General features: G+C 41.4%; 1 protein-coding gene across 2 annotated transcripts; it reads right to left on the bottom strand.

Moving 5' to 3' along the window:
* Positions 1 to 1,858: 1,858 nt before the first annotated feature.
* LOC106602736 (synaptopodin-2) lies at positions 1,859 to 14,362 on the bottom strand. 2 transcript variants are annotated; one of them, XM_014195563.2, is made up of 3 exons: positions 13,606 to 14,362; positions 7,196 to 9,396; positions 1,859 to 3,859 (listed from the first exon to the last, which is right to left on the bottom strand). In XM_014195563.2, exons 1-3 carry the CDS (start codon positions 14,345 to 14,347, stop codon positions 3,320 to 3,322), a joined length of 3,483 nt encoding a protein of 1,160 aa, XP_014051038.2. In that variant the 5' UTR covers positions 14,348 to 14,362; the 3' UTR covers positions 1,859 to 3,319. The 2 variants fall into 2 exon arrangements, with proteins under 2 accessions (XP_014051038.2, XP_045572737.1); XM_045716781.1 differs by having other exon boundaries at positions 7,961 to 9,396.
* Positions 14,363 to 14,764: the final 402 nt, after the last annotated feature.

The raw sequence follows: 14,764 nt of genomic DNA, 5'->3' as shown, positions 1-14,764 counted from the left end.
GAAGTTACCGATTGCCTCTTATTCACTCATCATCTCCTTATGCCATAGTTTTTACATCTCAATTGTCAATAGAAACCACATTTGTTTAAGCAAGTCAGCCATATCAGCTATGTTTTTTAAAAAGTCAGTAAATGAGGCTGAACTGTTTCGCTGCCAGACAAGGCTCCGGTGATAGCCAGGTGTAGCAGTGGTAATAATTCACTCTAACGTGCTGAAAAGAAAGCTCTGCTGTTGGGACAGCTTTATGTAGGCACTAACAGTTTGTGGGCACAGTTTGTCACCGTTATAGTGCAATTAATGTATTGTTTAGTGTTGTGTTGTGTTGTGTAGCGGCTTTGCTGGCATGCATCTAAAAAAAAGTGGGGAGTTTTCTCCACCAAGATTTACATGCTAAAATTGCCACTGCATAGATAGAACTTATTTTTTACACTGTGTTGTAGCAACCAAGTAAACAACTTTGCAGGAGTAATGTTATAGAAATAGCTGTATGTTCATGGGGCTTCTAAGATAAGTGCCTTCAAGATACTAAATCATTTATCTTCACATTGCTGCCAAAAAACAAGCTTACTGCCTTGAATTGTCTAACTACTTCTGAAGTGACTGGTTCTTCTCATGTTATTCCACACAAATACAGACTTGTTGTCAGCTATCGGGAGGATTTGTGTCAATACATTTTAATATTAAAACATTCAGAGTAAAAATGAAACTACAAAAGTACACTGAACAAAAATATAAACGCATAATGTAAAGTGCTGGTCCCATGTTTCATGAGCTGAAATAAAAGATCCCAGAAATGTTCAATACGTACAAAAATCTAAAATGTTGTGCACTAATTTGTTTACATCTCTGTTAGTGAGCATTTTATCCTTTGTCAAGATAATCCAACCACTTCACAGGTGTGGCATATCAAAAAGCTGATTAAACAGCATGATCATTACACATGTGCACCTTGTGCACATGTCACAGATATCACAATGCCACAGATGTCTCAAGTTGAGGGAGCGTGCAATTGGCATGCTGACTGCAGGAATGTCCACCAGAGATTTTGCCAGAGAATTGAATGTTAATTTCTCTACCATAAGCAGCCGACAATGTCGTTTTAGGGAATTTGGCAGCACGTCCAACCAGTCTTACAACCGCAGACCATGTGTAACCACGCCAGCCAAGGATCTCCACATCCAGGCTTCTGCACCTGCGGGATTGTCAGTGGGGATGCTGAGGAGTATTTCTGGTTGTAATAAAGGCCTTTTGTGGGGCAAAACTCATTCTGATTGGCTGGGCCTGGCTCCCCAGTGGGTCGGCCTGGCTCCCATAGATTTAAATGGTTGGGGTGTCATGTGGCTCTCTTCACAACCAAAACATTTTTGGCAATGAGATGAGTGAGATTCAGTTTGTAGTTTTTTTCTCATACTTAATTAACATTTTAACTTTCTCTTTTCAACTTAATTTACGCTGTGTAAAGTCTCCCACCAGTCGTCTCCCAATAGCTCAGTCTGTGATTATGTAACTGTCTCTTTGGTTACTAGTCCCTGGATAGACCTGTTGAGATGCTTTGTGACGGATGTCGGAGCAATAACCTGACATGTTAGCAAAACAAACACTGGCTGCAGTGGAGTGTAACTTTAGAAAAGTACTCTCTCTACTTTACTAACTCAACATTCCACTCCATTTATAGACATGTATCTAATATATTACTATACATTTTATTGGTATTCAGCAATTGTTTGTTTCTCAACGAATTCAGCATACCACACATTTTGAATGGGTAAACAAACAATTTCCAAAGTGTAAAAAACATTTGACAAATCCTACATATCTTATATACATGTTAATGAAATAAAACACCAGAGGCACGGTGTACTCAACAACATTTTATTGGAAGAGTACAATATTTATCTTCAGTGCTGCAACAAATGAACAACACAATCAAGTGATAAAAGTTACAATATCTTCAACACATTCACAGTCCATATGAAAGTGTGGCACATTTCATATGCCTTTCACGGAAGTGCCAAACCAATCACAGAAACTTCAACCTGTATTCAATGACGTGGTCTAGAATATAGTGTGTGCCTATGTTTTGCAAACTGACTGAATGATATGAATAAAAACATTGTTATTGTTCTATATTTCAGCTATAAAATCTGACATTTGATTTATTATTTTAAGAAATGTAAGACATTTGTAAATGTCCTTAATTTTCAGAGGGATTGTCTGAAAGTGAACTTGAATATTTATTGTTTTCATCAGTATGTGCACTTGGTACTTACTATCTAACCTGCTACACATGCTATCGCACATATTACACAAACCATCAAGGAACCCTAGCAGTACATTTGAAATCCGCTTTACTGTATTTCTATTTTAGATGTTACCGCTTACATCACATAACAATAGTCAATCCATTTTTCTATTTAGTTTTCATATTATGTGGAAAAGGAAACAAGTTATAGGTTCAACACATCTAACTTTCTTTTCCCTGCCATCTGTCATTTTCTCACTCATCACCTTGCAAATCTCTTACTTTTATGCACATGCAAATAAATAATAGGCCCATCATGTATCCATTTATCAAAATTCATAAAACATGTTTAGAATTTAAACTTTTCAGGTACAGAAGATTCAATGGAACATGCAGTAGGTACTATAGATGTGTGTGAATGCACTTCACTGATCAGAATTATAGTAGAGAACGAGCTACCACTTCTATGCCCCCTGTGGCCACAGGACAAAATGCACAAACAATCCATGCTCAAACCAAAATACGGTACATGCACACACATATAAAAAAAACAACTCCAATTTAAACCAAAGACCATTAACATCAGTACTTTTTTTTCCAGAAATGAAAACCTTTAAAGCTAGACTCATTAGTGGTGAAACAAAGTTACTAAAAACAACTAACGCTGTTTTTTCCCCCTCTGACATCATTGCACGCATGATAGAACAGCAGAATATATACTGCAAATGTTTTTTTTTCACGCTGTGAAACACTCCTCACCTCAAAACAAAAACAATAACAATGGCGGTGGGGCAAACAGTGGTGCCGTTTCCCTGCAGATTCCATCTTCAAACTTGTAATTCGCCTTAGCATGCTGCTGTAGACCATTATCACTACCTTGGTACATCAGTATTTCCTCATTGATTCCAAACATTTGTCTTAAAAAAGAAACACTACCTTGATCAAATTGTTAATTATAATATGCTGGGCCTATTGTTTACATCTGTACATCCAATTATATTTTCTATGTTTGTTCTTACAAGTGCACTGTTTATATTTTTGAATTCTATCTGAGGATGTACAGATGGCTGTGCAAGATTACCTTCTCATAGCTGTGCGTGGCAAGGTAGCGTAGAGGGACTGACTCGGGTGGCCAGGGCCTCGACCCATATGTCCAGTGCTAGCCCTCACCGCTGACCACAGAGGCTGGGCCTGTCTGAAGGGAGGCCCATAGACAGGGGCAGAGGTCATGCTCATAGACCTAGTATGCATGGCTGGGGGTGGAGCATGGTAGTAACCACCACTGACACTGGGGGCGTCCAATGACACCTTGCGCTTCCATTCGTCCGGAGGTTCCGGAAGAGATCGTCGGTTGGCGGCGGAGTTGACGTTAGTGGCGATGGACTGAGGGAAGTTCTGGAATCGGAAGGCATCGTCCACCAGGCCCAGCGGGCTCCGGGAGGCAGCCTCCCAAGGGCTGGGGGGCTTGAGGGCGGCTTTTTCCTGCCAAGAGGTCTGCCTCCCGAGAGATGGATGGAACACAGGGGTGGTCACAGGGGACATAGATGACTGCGAGGGCATGTAGGACATGGAGCACATCCGTCTGGGTAGGGACAGAGAGTAGCTTCTGCCAAGTCCCTGGAAGAAAAGGACATTGTACTGGATTGATGTGTTTCTGGTAATATTAAGCATACTGTACACACTGGGGCTCAGGGTCGAAATATAAAATACCAAATGTAATGTAATGCACATGTATTTATGAGGCATTAAATAAATGTGTTCATGACACTGTGTTCATGACACATTCCCAACCAAGAATTTGGGGTAGAATACACAGAAAAACAGTTGTTCTCCACAACCTGGTTTGGCCTGGATTACTTGAGTAGAGAAGGGGAGAAGATTCTCATCCTGTGCAGTAAGGTGATTCATTTTGCGGTCCAAAAAAACACACACAGACACACACACAGTGTCAGAGAGCATTGCCTCCCGTGAAAGGGCAGGCTATCCCCTTTCAAACTCTTCAAAATGGACACAGGCCAATTCTACTCAACTGTGTGTTCATCACCGCCGATTACATTTCCCCATGATTATTGTTATTTTTTCACAACATAGAAGTCATATCACTCTCTCATACAGTGCCATTGTTGCCTGGAGATTAACACCTATAAATAATCACAGTAGTGAACGGCCCTCAAACCTAATGATGCAACATTACTGCACATTTTGTTCAGTGTTCATGTTCCAAACATATCTGGGTGACGTAATGGGGTCGTTTCTCCCTAAAATACATGAGTCCCCATGGCCAATTAAGACCAATGGCTGGGAAGAGAGTTAGTTTTCAGCACTTACCTTTGGCAGGGGTTGATCCTATCGGGTCTCTGCTTAGCAGAGCTAACTTTTCGAAAGGGATAGCAGGTTTTAAAGATGGTGAGTCTGAGCTATATTTGGAAACGGATGAGCCCTTTGCTCGTAGCAGGTCTCCATGCAAACTTTGGGTTTCAACAAAGACCTGTTTAGAGGACATAACACACTGCCTTGTGGTTCATTGAAAACTTAAACCTACCAAAACGTGATATACAGGTGGAAAGGACTCAAATATAGTTTAATTTGCTGTAAAGTAGAAGATGTGATCTAACCTGCATGATGCACGGTGAGGCAATCATTGTTGTATCATTACTGTTTTTAACCAGATATTGCTTAAGGTACTAAGAATTGGCAACATTAATGAATACATAAGCAACATTAAAATAAAAGAGGTATTACAAATGAATAAAGAGTGTGGTACAATAATTAAAGCGTGATGCATTCATAAAAGAAAACGTTGCAAGAGTCCATGCAGTAGTAATGAAATATGAAAACATACACAGGGGAAGTTAAAGGGAGATATTTAATAGCAAGATTGTGCCGAGTACAAGAAGTGCAATATACAATGGAACACATAAAAGAGGAAAAATAAATGTAACAAAGGACAGAAAAGGTAAAGTCAGCAATCTGATTGGAAATTAAAGAAGGATTATTTGTAACATATATATCAATTGCGTTTAACCTGAAAATAAATCATGTTTGATTAAGTGTTAAAATGAATATGTTGATAAAAACAACTAAGCGACTGGCCATAATTGACAATAAAATACAAAATTCCACATTGTCAACAAAACAAAGATGTAGTGGGGGCTTTAAATACACAATTAGCAAAAGCTTTGAGCTGTATCACACTATTAAATATAGTTTGGAATGAGACTGAAGGAATTGTAAGAGGTCTGCATCCAAATATAGTGCCTGTTATTATTCTTCTTCTTCTTATATCTCTTCTAATCATAGTCATCATAAAAGTATGAACAAACCCCCCTGTTTTTATGTTATGCACTCTCATTGCTATCATATTGCATACATTGCAAACATTATTTTGACTAGCATCCAACCTACCCACACGGTCTTACATTTCCTATGGGTATGAACATTACTGTTCCAATAATGGTAATGTTGCATGTGGTCATGAGACCACTGGTGAATACAGGCTACCCTAAACATAAATTAATTTACAACAAAAAAAGGCGAGGCAAGGCACCATAGCCAAACTAGAAATGTTTCCTCTTTTCAGCTGCACACACAACTGATCTCATTTTCCTGAAATTACTCAACACGATGTATCCCCAGTGAGACCAAAGCTTCAGCCAAGGAGGGGACTTGTTTTGTTGAATTCTGCCTCTTATGCCTAATGTGTATATCACTTTCCCCTGCTAGTATCTATATCCTCACAAAGGATCTAGCGCTGCAGAAAACAATATAACAGCTACCTAACGGATTGACTTGCTAAACTGTTTATCAATAGCTGGCAAAATTAGCTAACTAGCTTCATTAGCAAACACTACCTTCATTGGTATTAGCAGAAGCTAACATTAGGTTCATTCACATCTTCATTAACAACACCTACAATAGTCTCTCATTCTCAATAGTTTTTCATTCAGCCCAGAAACACTCACATACAGCTACAGTAGCCTCTAATTTCATTGTTTTACAAGCTATAAAGCAAACAGACAGCATTATCAAGTTGAAGTGGGGCATTAACTCAAGCAAAGGAGGTAGATCGAGGAGGGGTGGCCAATTAATGATAACAACCATATGCAGTGATATCTTTTGAAATATTCTGTCTGTATAAAAGCACTGGTATAAGCCAGGTTGTTGGTCTGGAAAATGACTTCAGTGAGACAGAGGCATTTGTTTTCTTATGTTAATTTCCTATAAATCTAAATGTTCTGCTATTTCTTTCAACGTTTTGGTAAAGCTAGAGGAACAGAATGAAAATGCATTCAATGTTTTCCCTTGTTGACCTGTCATGCATATTGCACATTCTTTAAAGATTGAATTCATTGTTTAATTTTGTTGTTCTAAGTTGTAATTAAAATGTTTTGTGCTAGGTTTGCATACTATGTACAGCAGAAAGTAAGAAGATATAGGGTGACATTTTGACACCGCAACAATGCAGAGATATTACCAAAAACAAGTCAATTATTTGAAATACTTGGTAGGACACGTCTATTTTAAAGTTTTAAAAAAAATAAATGGTGCTTTAGAAATGGTAAGAAACAGTGTATAATCTCTGCATTCTCTGCAACATCAAAATGGGGCAGTGGGTTGGGACTAGTGTTGCAGAACGACATGCCTCCACTGTTTGGTTGCCACCGCTTGTTTTTTGGCAGAAAATGTAGGCCGAGGAGCCATTTGAATGGTACCTCTGGAGAGGACATCAGCATCAAAGGGTAAAGAAGACAAAGATGCTGAGTTGACACTGAGAGATAGCTGACAGGGAGTGCTTGTGGGTATAGGGCAGTGGGTGCTTGGAGCTTGGGGAGCTTTGTTGGCGCTATCATGCACAGCCGGTGAAGCATTATGCTTCCAATCCAGTTGCTTGCTAACTGGGAGTGGTTCACTTGACTGTGTAGGTTGACAGTCAAAAGGGTATAGGACACTCACCGATCTAGTAGACTTAGCAGGAGCTATGGGCTTGCTTTGTTGGTTTGCTGGGGGAAGGTCATGGGCAGGGTAAGAGTAAGGAGAAATGGCAAAGGCAGGTCTAGGGCTGACAACAGGGGCAGGTTTAGGGCTCAAGGGTGGGTTTGACTCATGGGTTGGGATGGGGGCCATTTTGAGGCTAGGGCTAAGGCCTTCAGCCTCAGTGCCTACGTTATATATAAAGAGTGATGAGTCCAGCTGATAGGGCTGATGTTTCATGACATCTAGGGCATCCAGGTGCTTGGAGGGTTGTGGTTTTGTTTTCACCCTGGTCTTTGGATTGATTTTTGGACTTGTTGAAGGGGGCTGTTTAGCTGCTGCAGGGGGGTAGAAAGGAGCATGAAGGGGATTGTATGACAAAGGAGGTGGGGCACGGATGTTGGATGAGTATCTCCAAGCACCTGGAAGGGAGGCGGTGGGGGAAGGACACTTTGCTTTGTTGGCCTGAACTGTTTCGCCATCCACCACAAACTTCTCCATACGGGTCTGCCTCTTGGCAAAGAGTTCGGCACCTCTTCCCCTCAGAGTTGGACCATTTATGGCTGGACTAAAATGGCCCTCAGAGATGTGACCCATTGAAGAAGTAGGTGGTGCCTTGGCTGCGTGGCTGTAAGAGCTCCCTCGTTGGGGTGGGCAAGATGCCACCGAAGGATTTGGGGACTTATTCTTTGAGACTGTGGGTTGGCGAGGTGCCGTGTGAGTTGGGTTCGGGGCCTGAATACTCACTGGGGACCGCGGTGGCTGTGGACTCCAGCTATTCATGGTTGGCTGAAGTTGAGAGGGTGATGTTGAGTTGGCTGGTGCCCCGGTGTTCATGGGTGGCTGTGGTCGTGACTGAGTTTGGGGTGGTTCCCGGGGGTTCGCCATTTGCTGAGGCGAAAGCCAGTCTTGTTGTTTGAAGTATTGCTGAGGAGGAGATCCCACTGGATTTGGGAAAGATGCCGGGATTGGACTCCTTGCCAGGTGAAGTAGCACATTTGAGGGACTCTCCTTTAACCATGGTGGACAGACTGGGTTGATGCTAGGCTTTGGGGCAACAGGTGGGGGATTCTTGTGCTTGACTGTTCGGGGTTGCATAAAGTTGCATGCCTCAGCACCAAGACTAAAGTAGTCTTCCTCTTCGCCTGACTCAATATATGATCTTCTTTCCCCTCTGTTTTGAATATAGGCATTGGAGGGTTGATCAGAGGCCGCTCTATTAGCACCTCTTCTTTTTGAGTCTGGTAGGATGCCAGTCTTGATTGCTGGTACAGATATGCGTTCGTCACGCGAAGCTATGAAGTCCCCAGTTGGGGACCAGACCTGTGGAACTGTGTGTATAGGGACTGATACCTTGAATTTGAGTTCATGATGCTTCACTGGGCTAGTGACACCACTAAGAGGAGAAAATGGGACAGGCACTCTGTTTTGGGATCCCAAGAAGGGCTTCGCTGTTCTGTTGGGCACAAGAGGCTTTGGTATAGCACTAGCTAGGTGGTTGGGTATACTGTTCATCATGTGAGCATATTGTTGCATCTCCTGTTGGTTTTCTTTGTACTGCAGATGTTGATTGCCATGAGCATCCATGTAGATCTGATTAGCATGCCTTTCACTGTATTGAATTTGATTGGATTGCACATAAGTTTCATCCGTTTTGTAAGACTTGTACATTTCTGTGTCTTCAAGCTCTACAATACCTTCGACGGGTAAGCCTTTGCGCCTCATTTCCTCGTGCTCTAAGGCAATCTCATCCATTCTCTGGCGGCGCTGCACAAACATTGCCACACCCTTGCCTTTTGTCTCTGGCAGTTGCTCCATCTCTTCCAGGTGGTGAAATATGTTGGCTATTCCAAGGTTCTCCCAGTTTAAATTGACGTCTCGGTCTCGTACATTCACTGAGTAGTCTTCATCAAGTTCTGAATAATCATTAGTGGCCAAAGTAAACCTGACCGTTTTGCTGTATTCACTTTCTACGTCTTTGCCGCTTTTTTCGTCAAACTGGTGCTGACCTGTCCCGTAGCTGACAAGTGTATACTTCTTAACCCTTTGCCGACGCTTCTTGAACATCAACACCCCTCTGTTTCTGGGATTTGGTGCATCGGTCAACAGCAAAGCAATGCGTTTACATTTAGACTTGGCTTCCTTCACCTGCCTGTCTGACTGGCTCTCGCTCTGTCTGGTCCCTGTGAGGGAGAGATGAGGAGAGAGGACAGAGATAAAAAGAGAGTGTAATTACATAAATTATAATTGTTTGCTACCTCAGAATGATGCATATGTAATGTGAGGAGGTATCACATAAAAGTACCCTACTGTATGTAGGGTACTTGTACATTACAAGAGAACTGTCTACACATTTCAAATGATCTGTATCTTGAGAATGTCATCAACCGATTCGTTTTAGGGTGTATCTTTCTCAATTGCCATTTAAGTTAAAGTGCATTCGGAAAGTATTCAGCACCTTTCACTTTTTCCACATTTTGTTGCGTAACAGCCTTATTCTATAAGGGATTACATCGTTTTTATCCCCTCATCAATTTACACACAGTACCCCATAATGACAAAGCAAAAACAGGTTTTTAGAATTTTTTGCAAATGTATAAAAAAACGAACTGAAATATCACATTTATATAAGTATTCAGACTCTTTACGCAACACTTTGTTGAAGCATCTTTGGCAGCCTCGAGTCTTCTTGGGTATGACGCTACATGCTTGGCATACCTGTATTTGGGGAGTTTCTCCCTTTCTTCTCTGCAGATCCTCTCAAGCTCTTTCAGGCGGGAGGCGGAGCGTCGCGGCACATCTTTAATCAGGTCTCTCCAGAGATGTTTGGTTCAAGTCCGTGCTCTGGCTGGGCAACACAACAACATTCAGAGACTTGCCCCGAAGCCACTCCTGCGTTGTTTTGCCCCAGTCTGAGGCCTTGAGCGCCCTGGAGTTTTCATCAAGGATCTCTCTGTACTTTGTTCTGTTTGTCTTTCCCTCGATCCTGACTAGTCTTCCAGTCCCTGCCGCTGAAAAACATCCCCACAGCATGATGCTGCCACCACCATGCTTCACCGTAGGGATGGTATTGGCCAGGTGATGAGCGGTGCCTGGTTTTCTCCAGATGTGACGCTTGGCCAAGAGTTCAATCTTGAATCTTGTTTCTCATGGTCTGAGAGTCCTTTAGGTGCCTTTTGGCAAACTTCAAGCAGGCTATCATGTGCCTTTTATTTAGGAGTGGTTTTTGGAAGGCCTGATTGGTGATGTGCTGCAGAGATGGTGGACCTTCAGGAAGGTTTTCCCATCTCCACAGAGGAGCTTTGTCAGAGTGACCATCGGGTTCTTAGTCACCTGCCTGACCAATGCCTTCTCAGTTTGGCTGGGCGCCCAGCTCTAGGAAGAGTCTTGGTGGTTACAAACTTCTTCCACTTAAGAATGATGGAGGTCACTGTTTTCTCGGGGACCTTCAATGCTGCAGACATTTTTTGATACCCTTCCCCCGATCCATTCCTCCAACACAATCCTGTCTCGGAGCTCTACAGACAGTTCCTTCGAACTCATGGCTTGGTTTTTGCTCTGACATGCACTGTCAACTGTGGAACCTTACATAGACAGGTGTGTGCCTTTCCAAATTATGTCCAATCAATTGGATTTACCACAGGTGGACTTCAATCAAGTTGTAGAAACATTTCAAGGATGATCAATGGAAACAGCAAGCAGTCTGAATACTTATGTAAATAAGTTATTTCTGTTTTTTTTATATACATTTGCAAACCTTATGGGGTATTGTGTGAAGATTGATGACGAAAAACATGAATTTAATCAATTTTAGAATAAGGCTGTAAGATAACAAAGTGAAGGGGTCTGAATACTTTCCAAATGCATTGTACATGGGGATAGCTGTAGAATATAATGGATATTGAATAGATATATCTGATTAATACTATACAATGTCAAATGGTTAATCTTTTGACATTGTTCAACTTAGTTGCTTGTGACTTGTTGATCTCAGCACTTATGGTAAATCTAGCCTTAGCCTTGAATATAATTTAATTAGTATGGTTCACATCTAATCCTTTGCCCTTCTGCAAAACAGTTAGTGTTTATGAATGTACAGTGCTAATATCATGACATTATTCATGAGGAAAGGAATTTATCACGTACAGTACCTTAGTTTACTACATTATAAATAGAAGTCTTGGAGACAGACAATTTTGGAAACAACAAGCTCTATTATTTCATTATTTATTGCAAATCATTCGAACATTAATGGCCAATATTTTAGAATAACCTTTCTCTTCATAATATTTAGACATCTCCAAAATAAAGGAACAAATAGAGAGCCAGAGTTTTGAAATTTAATTCCACACCTATTTATTATCTTGTCACGATGACTCCTGACAAATGTCTTTCCTATCATATTGTATTATAGCAAACACTTCACTTTACTTGAAGCTTCCACCCTAAGGTCTACAGAACACTGTCATCTATTGACATGATGGATGTCATGTAAACTGACTGCACAGTTTTAGCAAAACCCATTATAGTTACCAAGCCAATTACCTGTTGCTTATATAAAGACCCTGTGCAGTCGAATAATACTTTTAAATAGTTATATTATAAGTAGCAAACAAATACGATATGATACTTTTTAAGTTAGATTTTAGTCAGTTGACGTTTTGAATTTATTTTATTTTATCCTAGAGCTATAAAGTTTTTATAGTGCTCACTAGAGGATGATAATATATGTATTTTTGCTGACAAATACATTCAATTTGCATACTAGGATTTGTAACATTAGACAACAGACACACCTGTCAATATTACAACTTTCATCTTTAGATTAAAATAATACGTTAACTACTATACTCCTACATTGTTGCCAAATGAATGTTCAGTATTATACTATACAGAAGCAACAAATCTTTGGAAGTAGGGTAGCCTAGTGGTTAGAGTGTTGAGCTAGTCACCGAAAGGTTGCAACTTCAAATCCCTGAGCTGACAAGGTACAAATCTGTCGTTCTGCCCCTGTTCCTAGGCCGTCATTGAAAATAAGAGTTTGTTCTTAATTGACTTGCCTAGTTAAATAAATAATGCACTGCCTTTTTAAATGCTCATGGCCAAATCAACTTAAATCTACTCAGTTATTTGGTTTAAAGTTACTTAAAGGTGATCCAGCTTTTTTAACAGGCACCACATGCCACCATCACTCCCATTGTTTTTAGCTAGCGGCTAAATTTAGCTGAAGTTTAAAGAAAACCATCTAAAATTACATTTTAAAATACTTAACTTCTCCTTTAACACTTCAAATAAGTTATTGTGAAATGTCTTGAAGCACCAGTTTATGTTCGGTCAATCTGATTTATCCATGTTTTTCTGTTATTGCCCATCTGCCAGTGTTGTAGACTGAATGAACGCAAATTATTCATTGCATTGATATAGTTGAGACTTAACTTGGAGGATTACACAAAAAAAGAATAACAATATATACATAATGTATAAACATAATGTATAAACACATTAACACTTCGTGTTAATTTAAAATAATATTTATCAAAACATCTGTGGCCCTATTTAAAACGTCACATTTAATAAAAAAAACTAAATAGACTACTTAATAAATATATTGTTTGCATGGTGTTTGCAACAAAGTTTTTTGCCATGTGCATAGAGCATACATTGACAGCAAATCCAAAGAGGGTAAACATTCAGCAAAGTTGGACTGCTACTTTAAATGTGCTTTCAGTATCACCTGGACCTGCCAACTCTGCAACTGTGTACTTTTATTTTTAGGTCCACATTGCAAGATGCAATAAAAGCACTAGTGTCATTTCAGAGCTAACTTAGGGGGGTCTATGAGGCAAGAAAATTGAGGAGCTAACTTTCCATTACACAGTCAAAGCTAATGGTTTGAAAGGGATCGGGTGTCGAGCCAGGATGACACATGTTGGTGTCCGTCAAATTAACATCTGCCAGCCTCATCAGAGGCATGGTTGTATTTTATTCTTATCCACTCAGACTATTAAATGCACAGGAGAGTCAGCCTATATGCCCAGTTCAAATAAAACACACATCCCAGCAGTCATGCCCTTTAGTCCAAATTCAAACATTGCATCATTATCTATTTTGCTTTAGAAACGTCACTGTACTTTGTAGCAGCAATAACAGCAGTTAATTTACGTTACAAAGAACATGATTTAAGTGCCAACAAGCCAGTTACATTTTGACATGCCTTTTCTTTTCAAATTATTGCATTAAAATAACATTTCCAACATTGTTTTATTTCATTATAAGCCGAATGCGACACAGAGAAAGTTACCACATAGTTTTGAGTTGCACAGACTTACATTGGTACTCGATCTACAGTAAATGAATGAGGGGGTGGGGGGAGGAGGAGGGTGGCTACTTACGTGCGCGCCTCACCCTGTGTCTGCTGGGACTGGGGAGATCTCTCTCAGACGCAGAGTCCCACTGCTCTGCCTGCTCAGCACCCTGCGCTGAAATTCCAAAGGATAGATAAGCAGGAGGTGCTTCGCTGTGCCCTCCTTCCTCCAGAGACTCAACACTCCCATTCCCCCTGGCCCCGGTCCCAGAGCCCAGCCTCCTGCCGTCCCCCCTGGGTTGCCCATGGGTCAGAGTTAGGGTCATCTCACTCCGGTCAACGGAGGAAGAGGAGGTGGACCGTTGCCTTGATATTTGACACAAGTTGGGGTTCGGGGTGGGGGCTTGTGGGGACTTTGGGGGAGTCGGTGAAGGGGTGCTTGGGTAGGATTCGGCATCGGAGCCCCTGGATTCCCCAGGGTAGACGCTACCTGGCCCCTGTGATAAGGTGTCTATCTCCTGGCTTCCGCTGGGGCTCAGTCCACTGACCAGGCTACGTTCTTCTGGGCGGTAGTTCGATGATGGTCTCTGATGTTCCACCATGGCTTTCTTGGTGTATGGTTCAGGGGACTCCACAGAATGGGGGGACTCAGCCTGTCTAATATGGGTGTGCTGCGGATCTATGGGGAACTCTGTATCACTCTTCCTTTCTTCATAGTAGGATCCATCCCGGGACTCTGAGATGTAATGGTCGTCAGAGGAGTGGCCGTACTCAGAGACTGACCAAGCGTCCATGACAGTGCTCTCCTCGTCCTCTGTTTCTGGCTCCATGTCTAGTATGTTACAGACACAGACAAGGTCCTGGATGTGACAAATGCAACATTTAGAACAAGACCGGAGACAAGAGAGCATGATAAATAAGAAGACAGGGACCTTCCACTAAGAAATTGATCACGTATACAGTATTAAATATTCATTATCAATGTCAACAATATCAACTTGCAGCTGTAAACACAAAGCAGCAAAGCAATGTGATACGATTTGAACACGCACACATGCGCATGCATCAACGTACATGAGCATGCATGCACGTACATGCAAACACGCACATAACACACACACACACACACACACACACACACACACACACACACACACACACACACACACACACACACACACACACACACACACACACACACACACACACACACACACACACACACACACACACACACACACACACAC

The sequence above is a fragment of the Salmo salar genome, chromosome ssa04, assembly GCF_905237065.1.
Source record: "Salmo salar chromosome ssa04, Ssal_v3.1, whole genome shotgun sequence".
In the NCBI taxonomy this organism is placed as follows: Eukaryota; Metazoa; Chordata; class Actinopteri; order Salmoniformes; family Salmonidae; genus Salmo; species Salmo salar.
This window is presented reverse-complemented; position numbering and strand designations above follow the sequence as displayed.

Excerpts from the sequence above, each read along its gene's own strand:
- LOC106602736 (XM_014195563.2), bottom strand. The coding sequence starts at position 14,347 with ATGGAGCCAGAAACAGAGGACGAGGAGAGCACTGTCATGGACGCTTGG. Across the intron at positions 9,397-13,605 it reads ACACAGGGTGAGGCGCGCAC|GGACCAGACAGAGCGAGAGC; the intron begins GTAAGTAGCCAC and ends TCTCCCTCACAG. Across the intron at positions 3,860-7,195 it reads CTGCTAAGTCTACTAGATCG|GGACTTGGCAGAAGCTACTC; the intron begins GTGAGTGTCCTA and ends CTTTTCTTCCAG.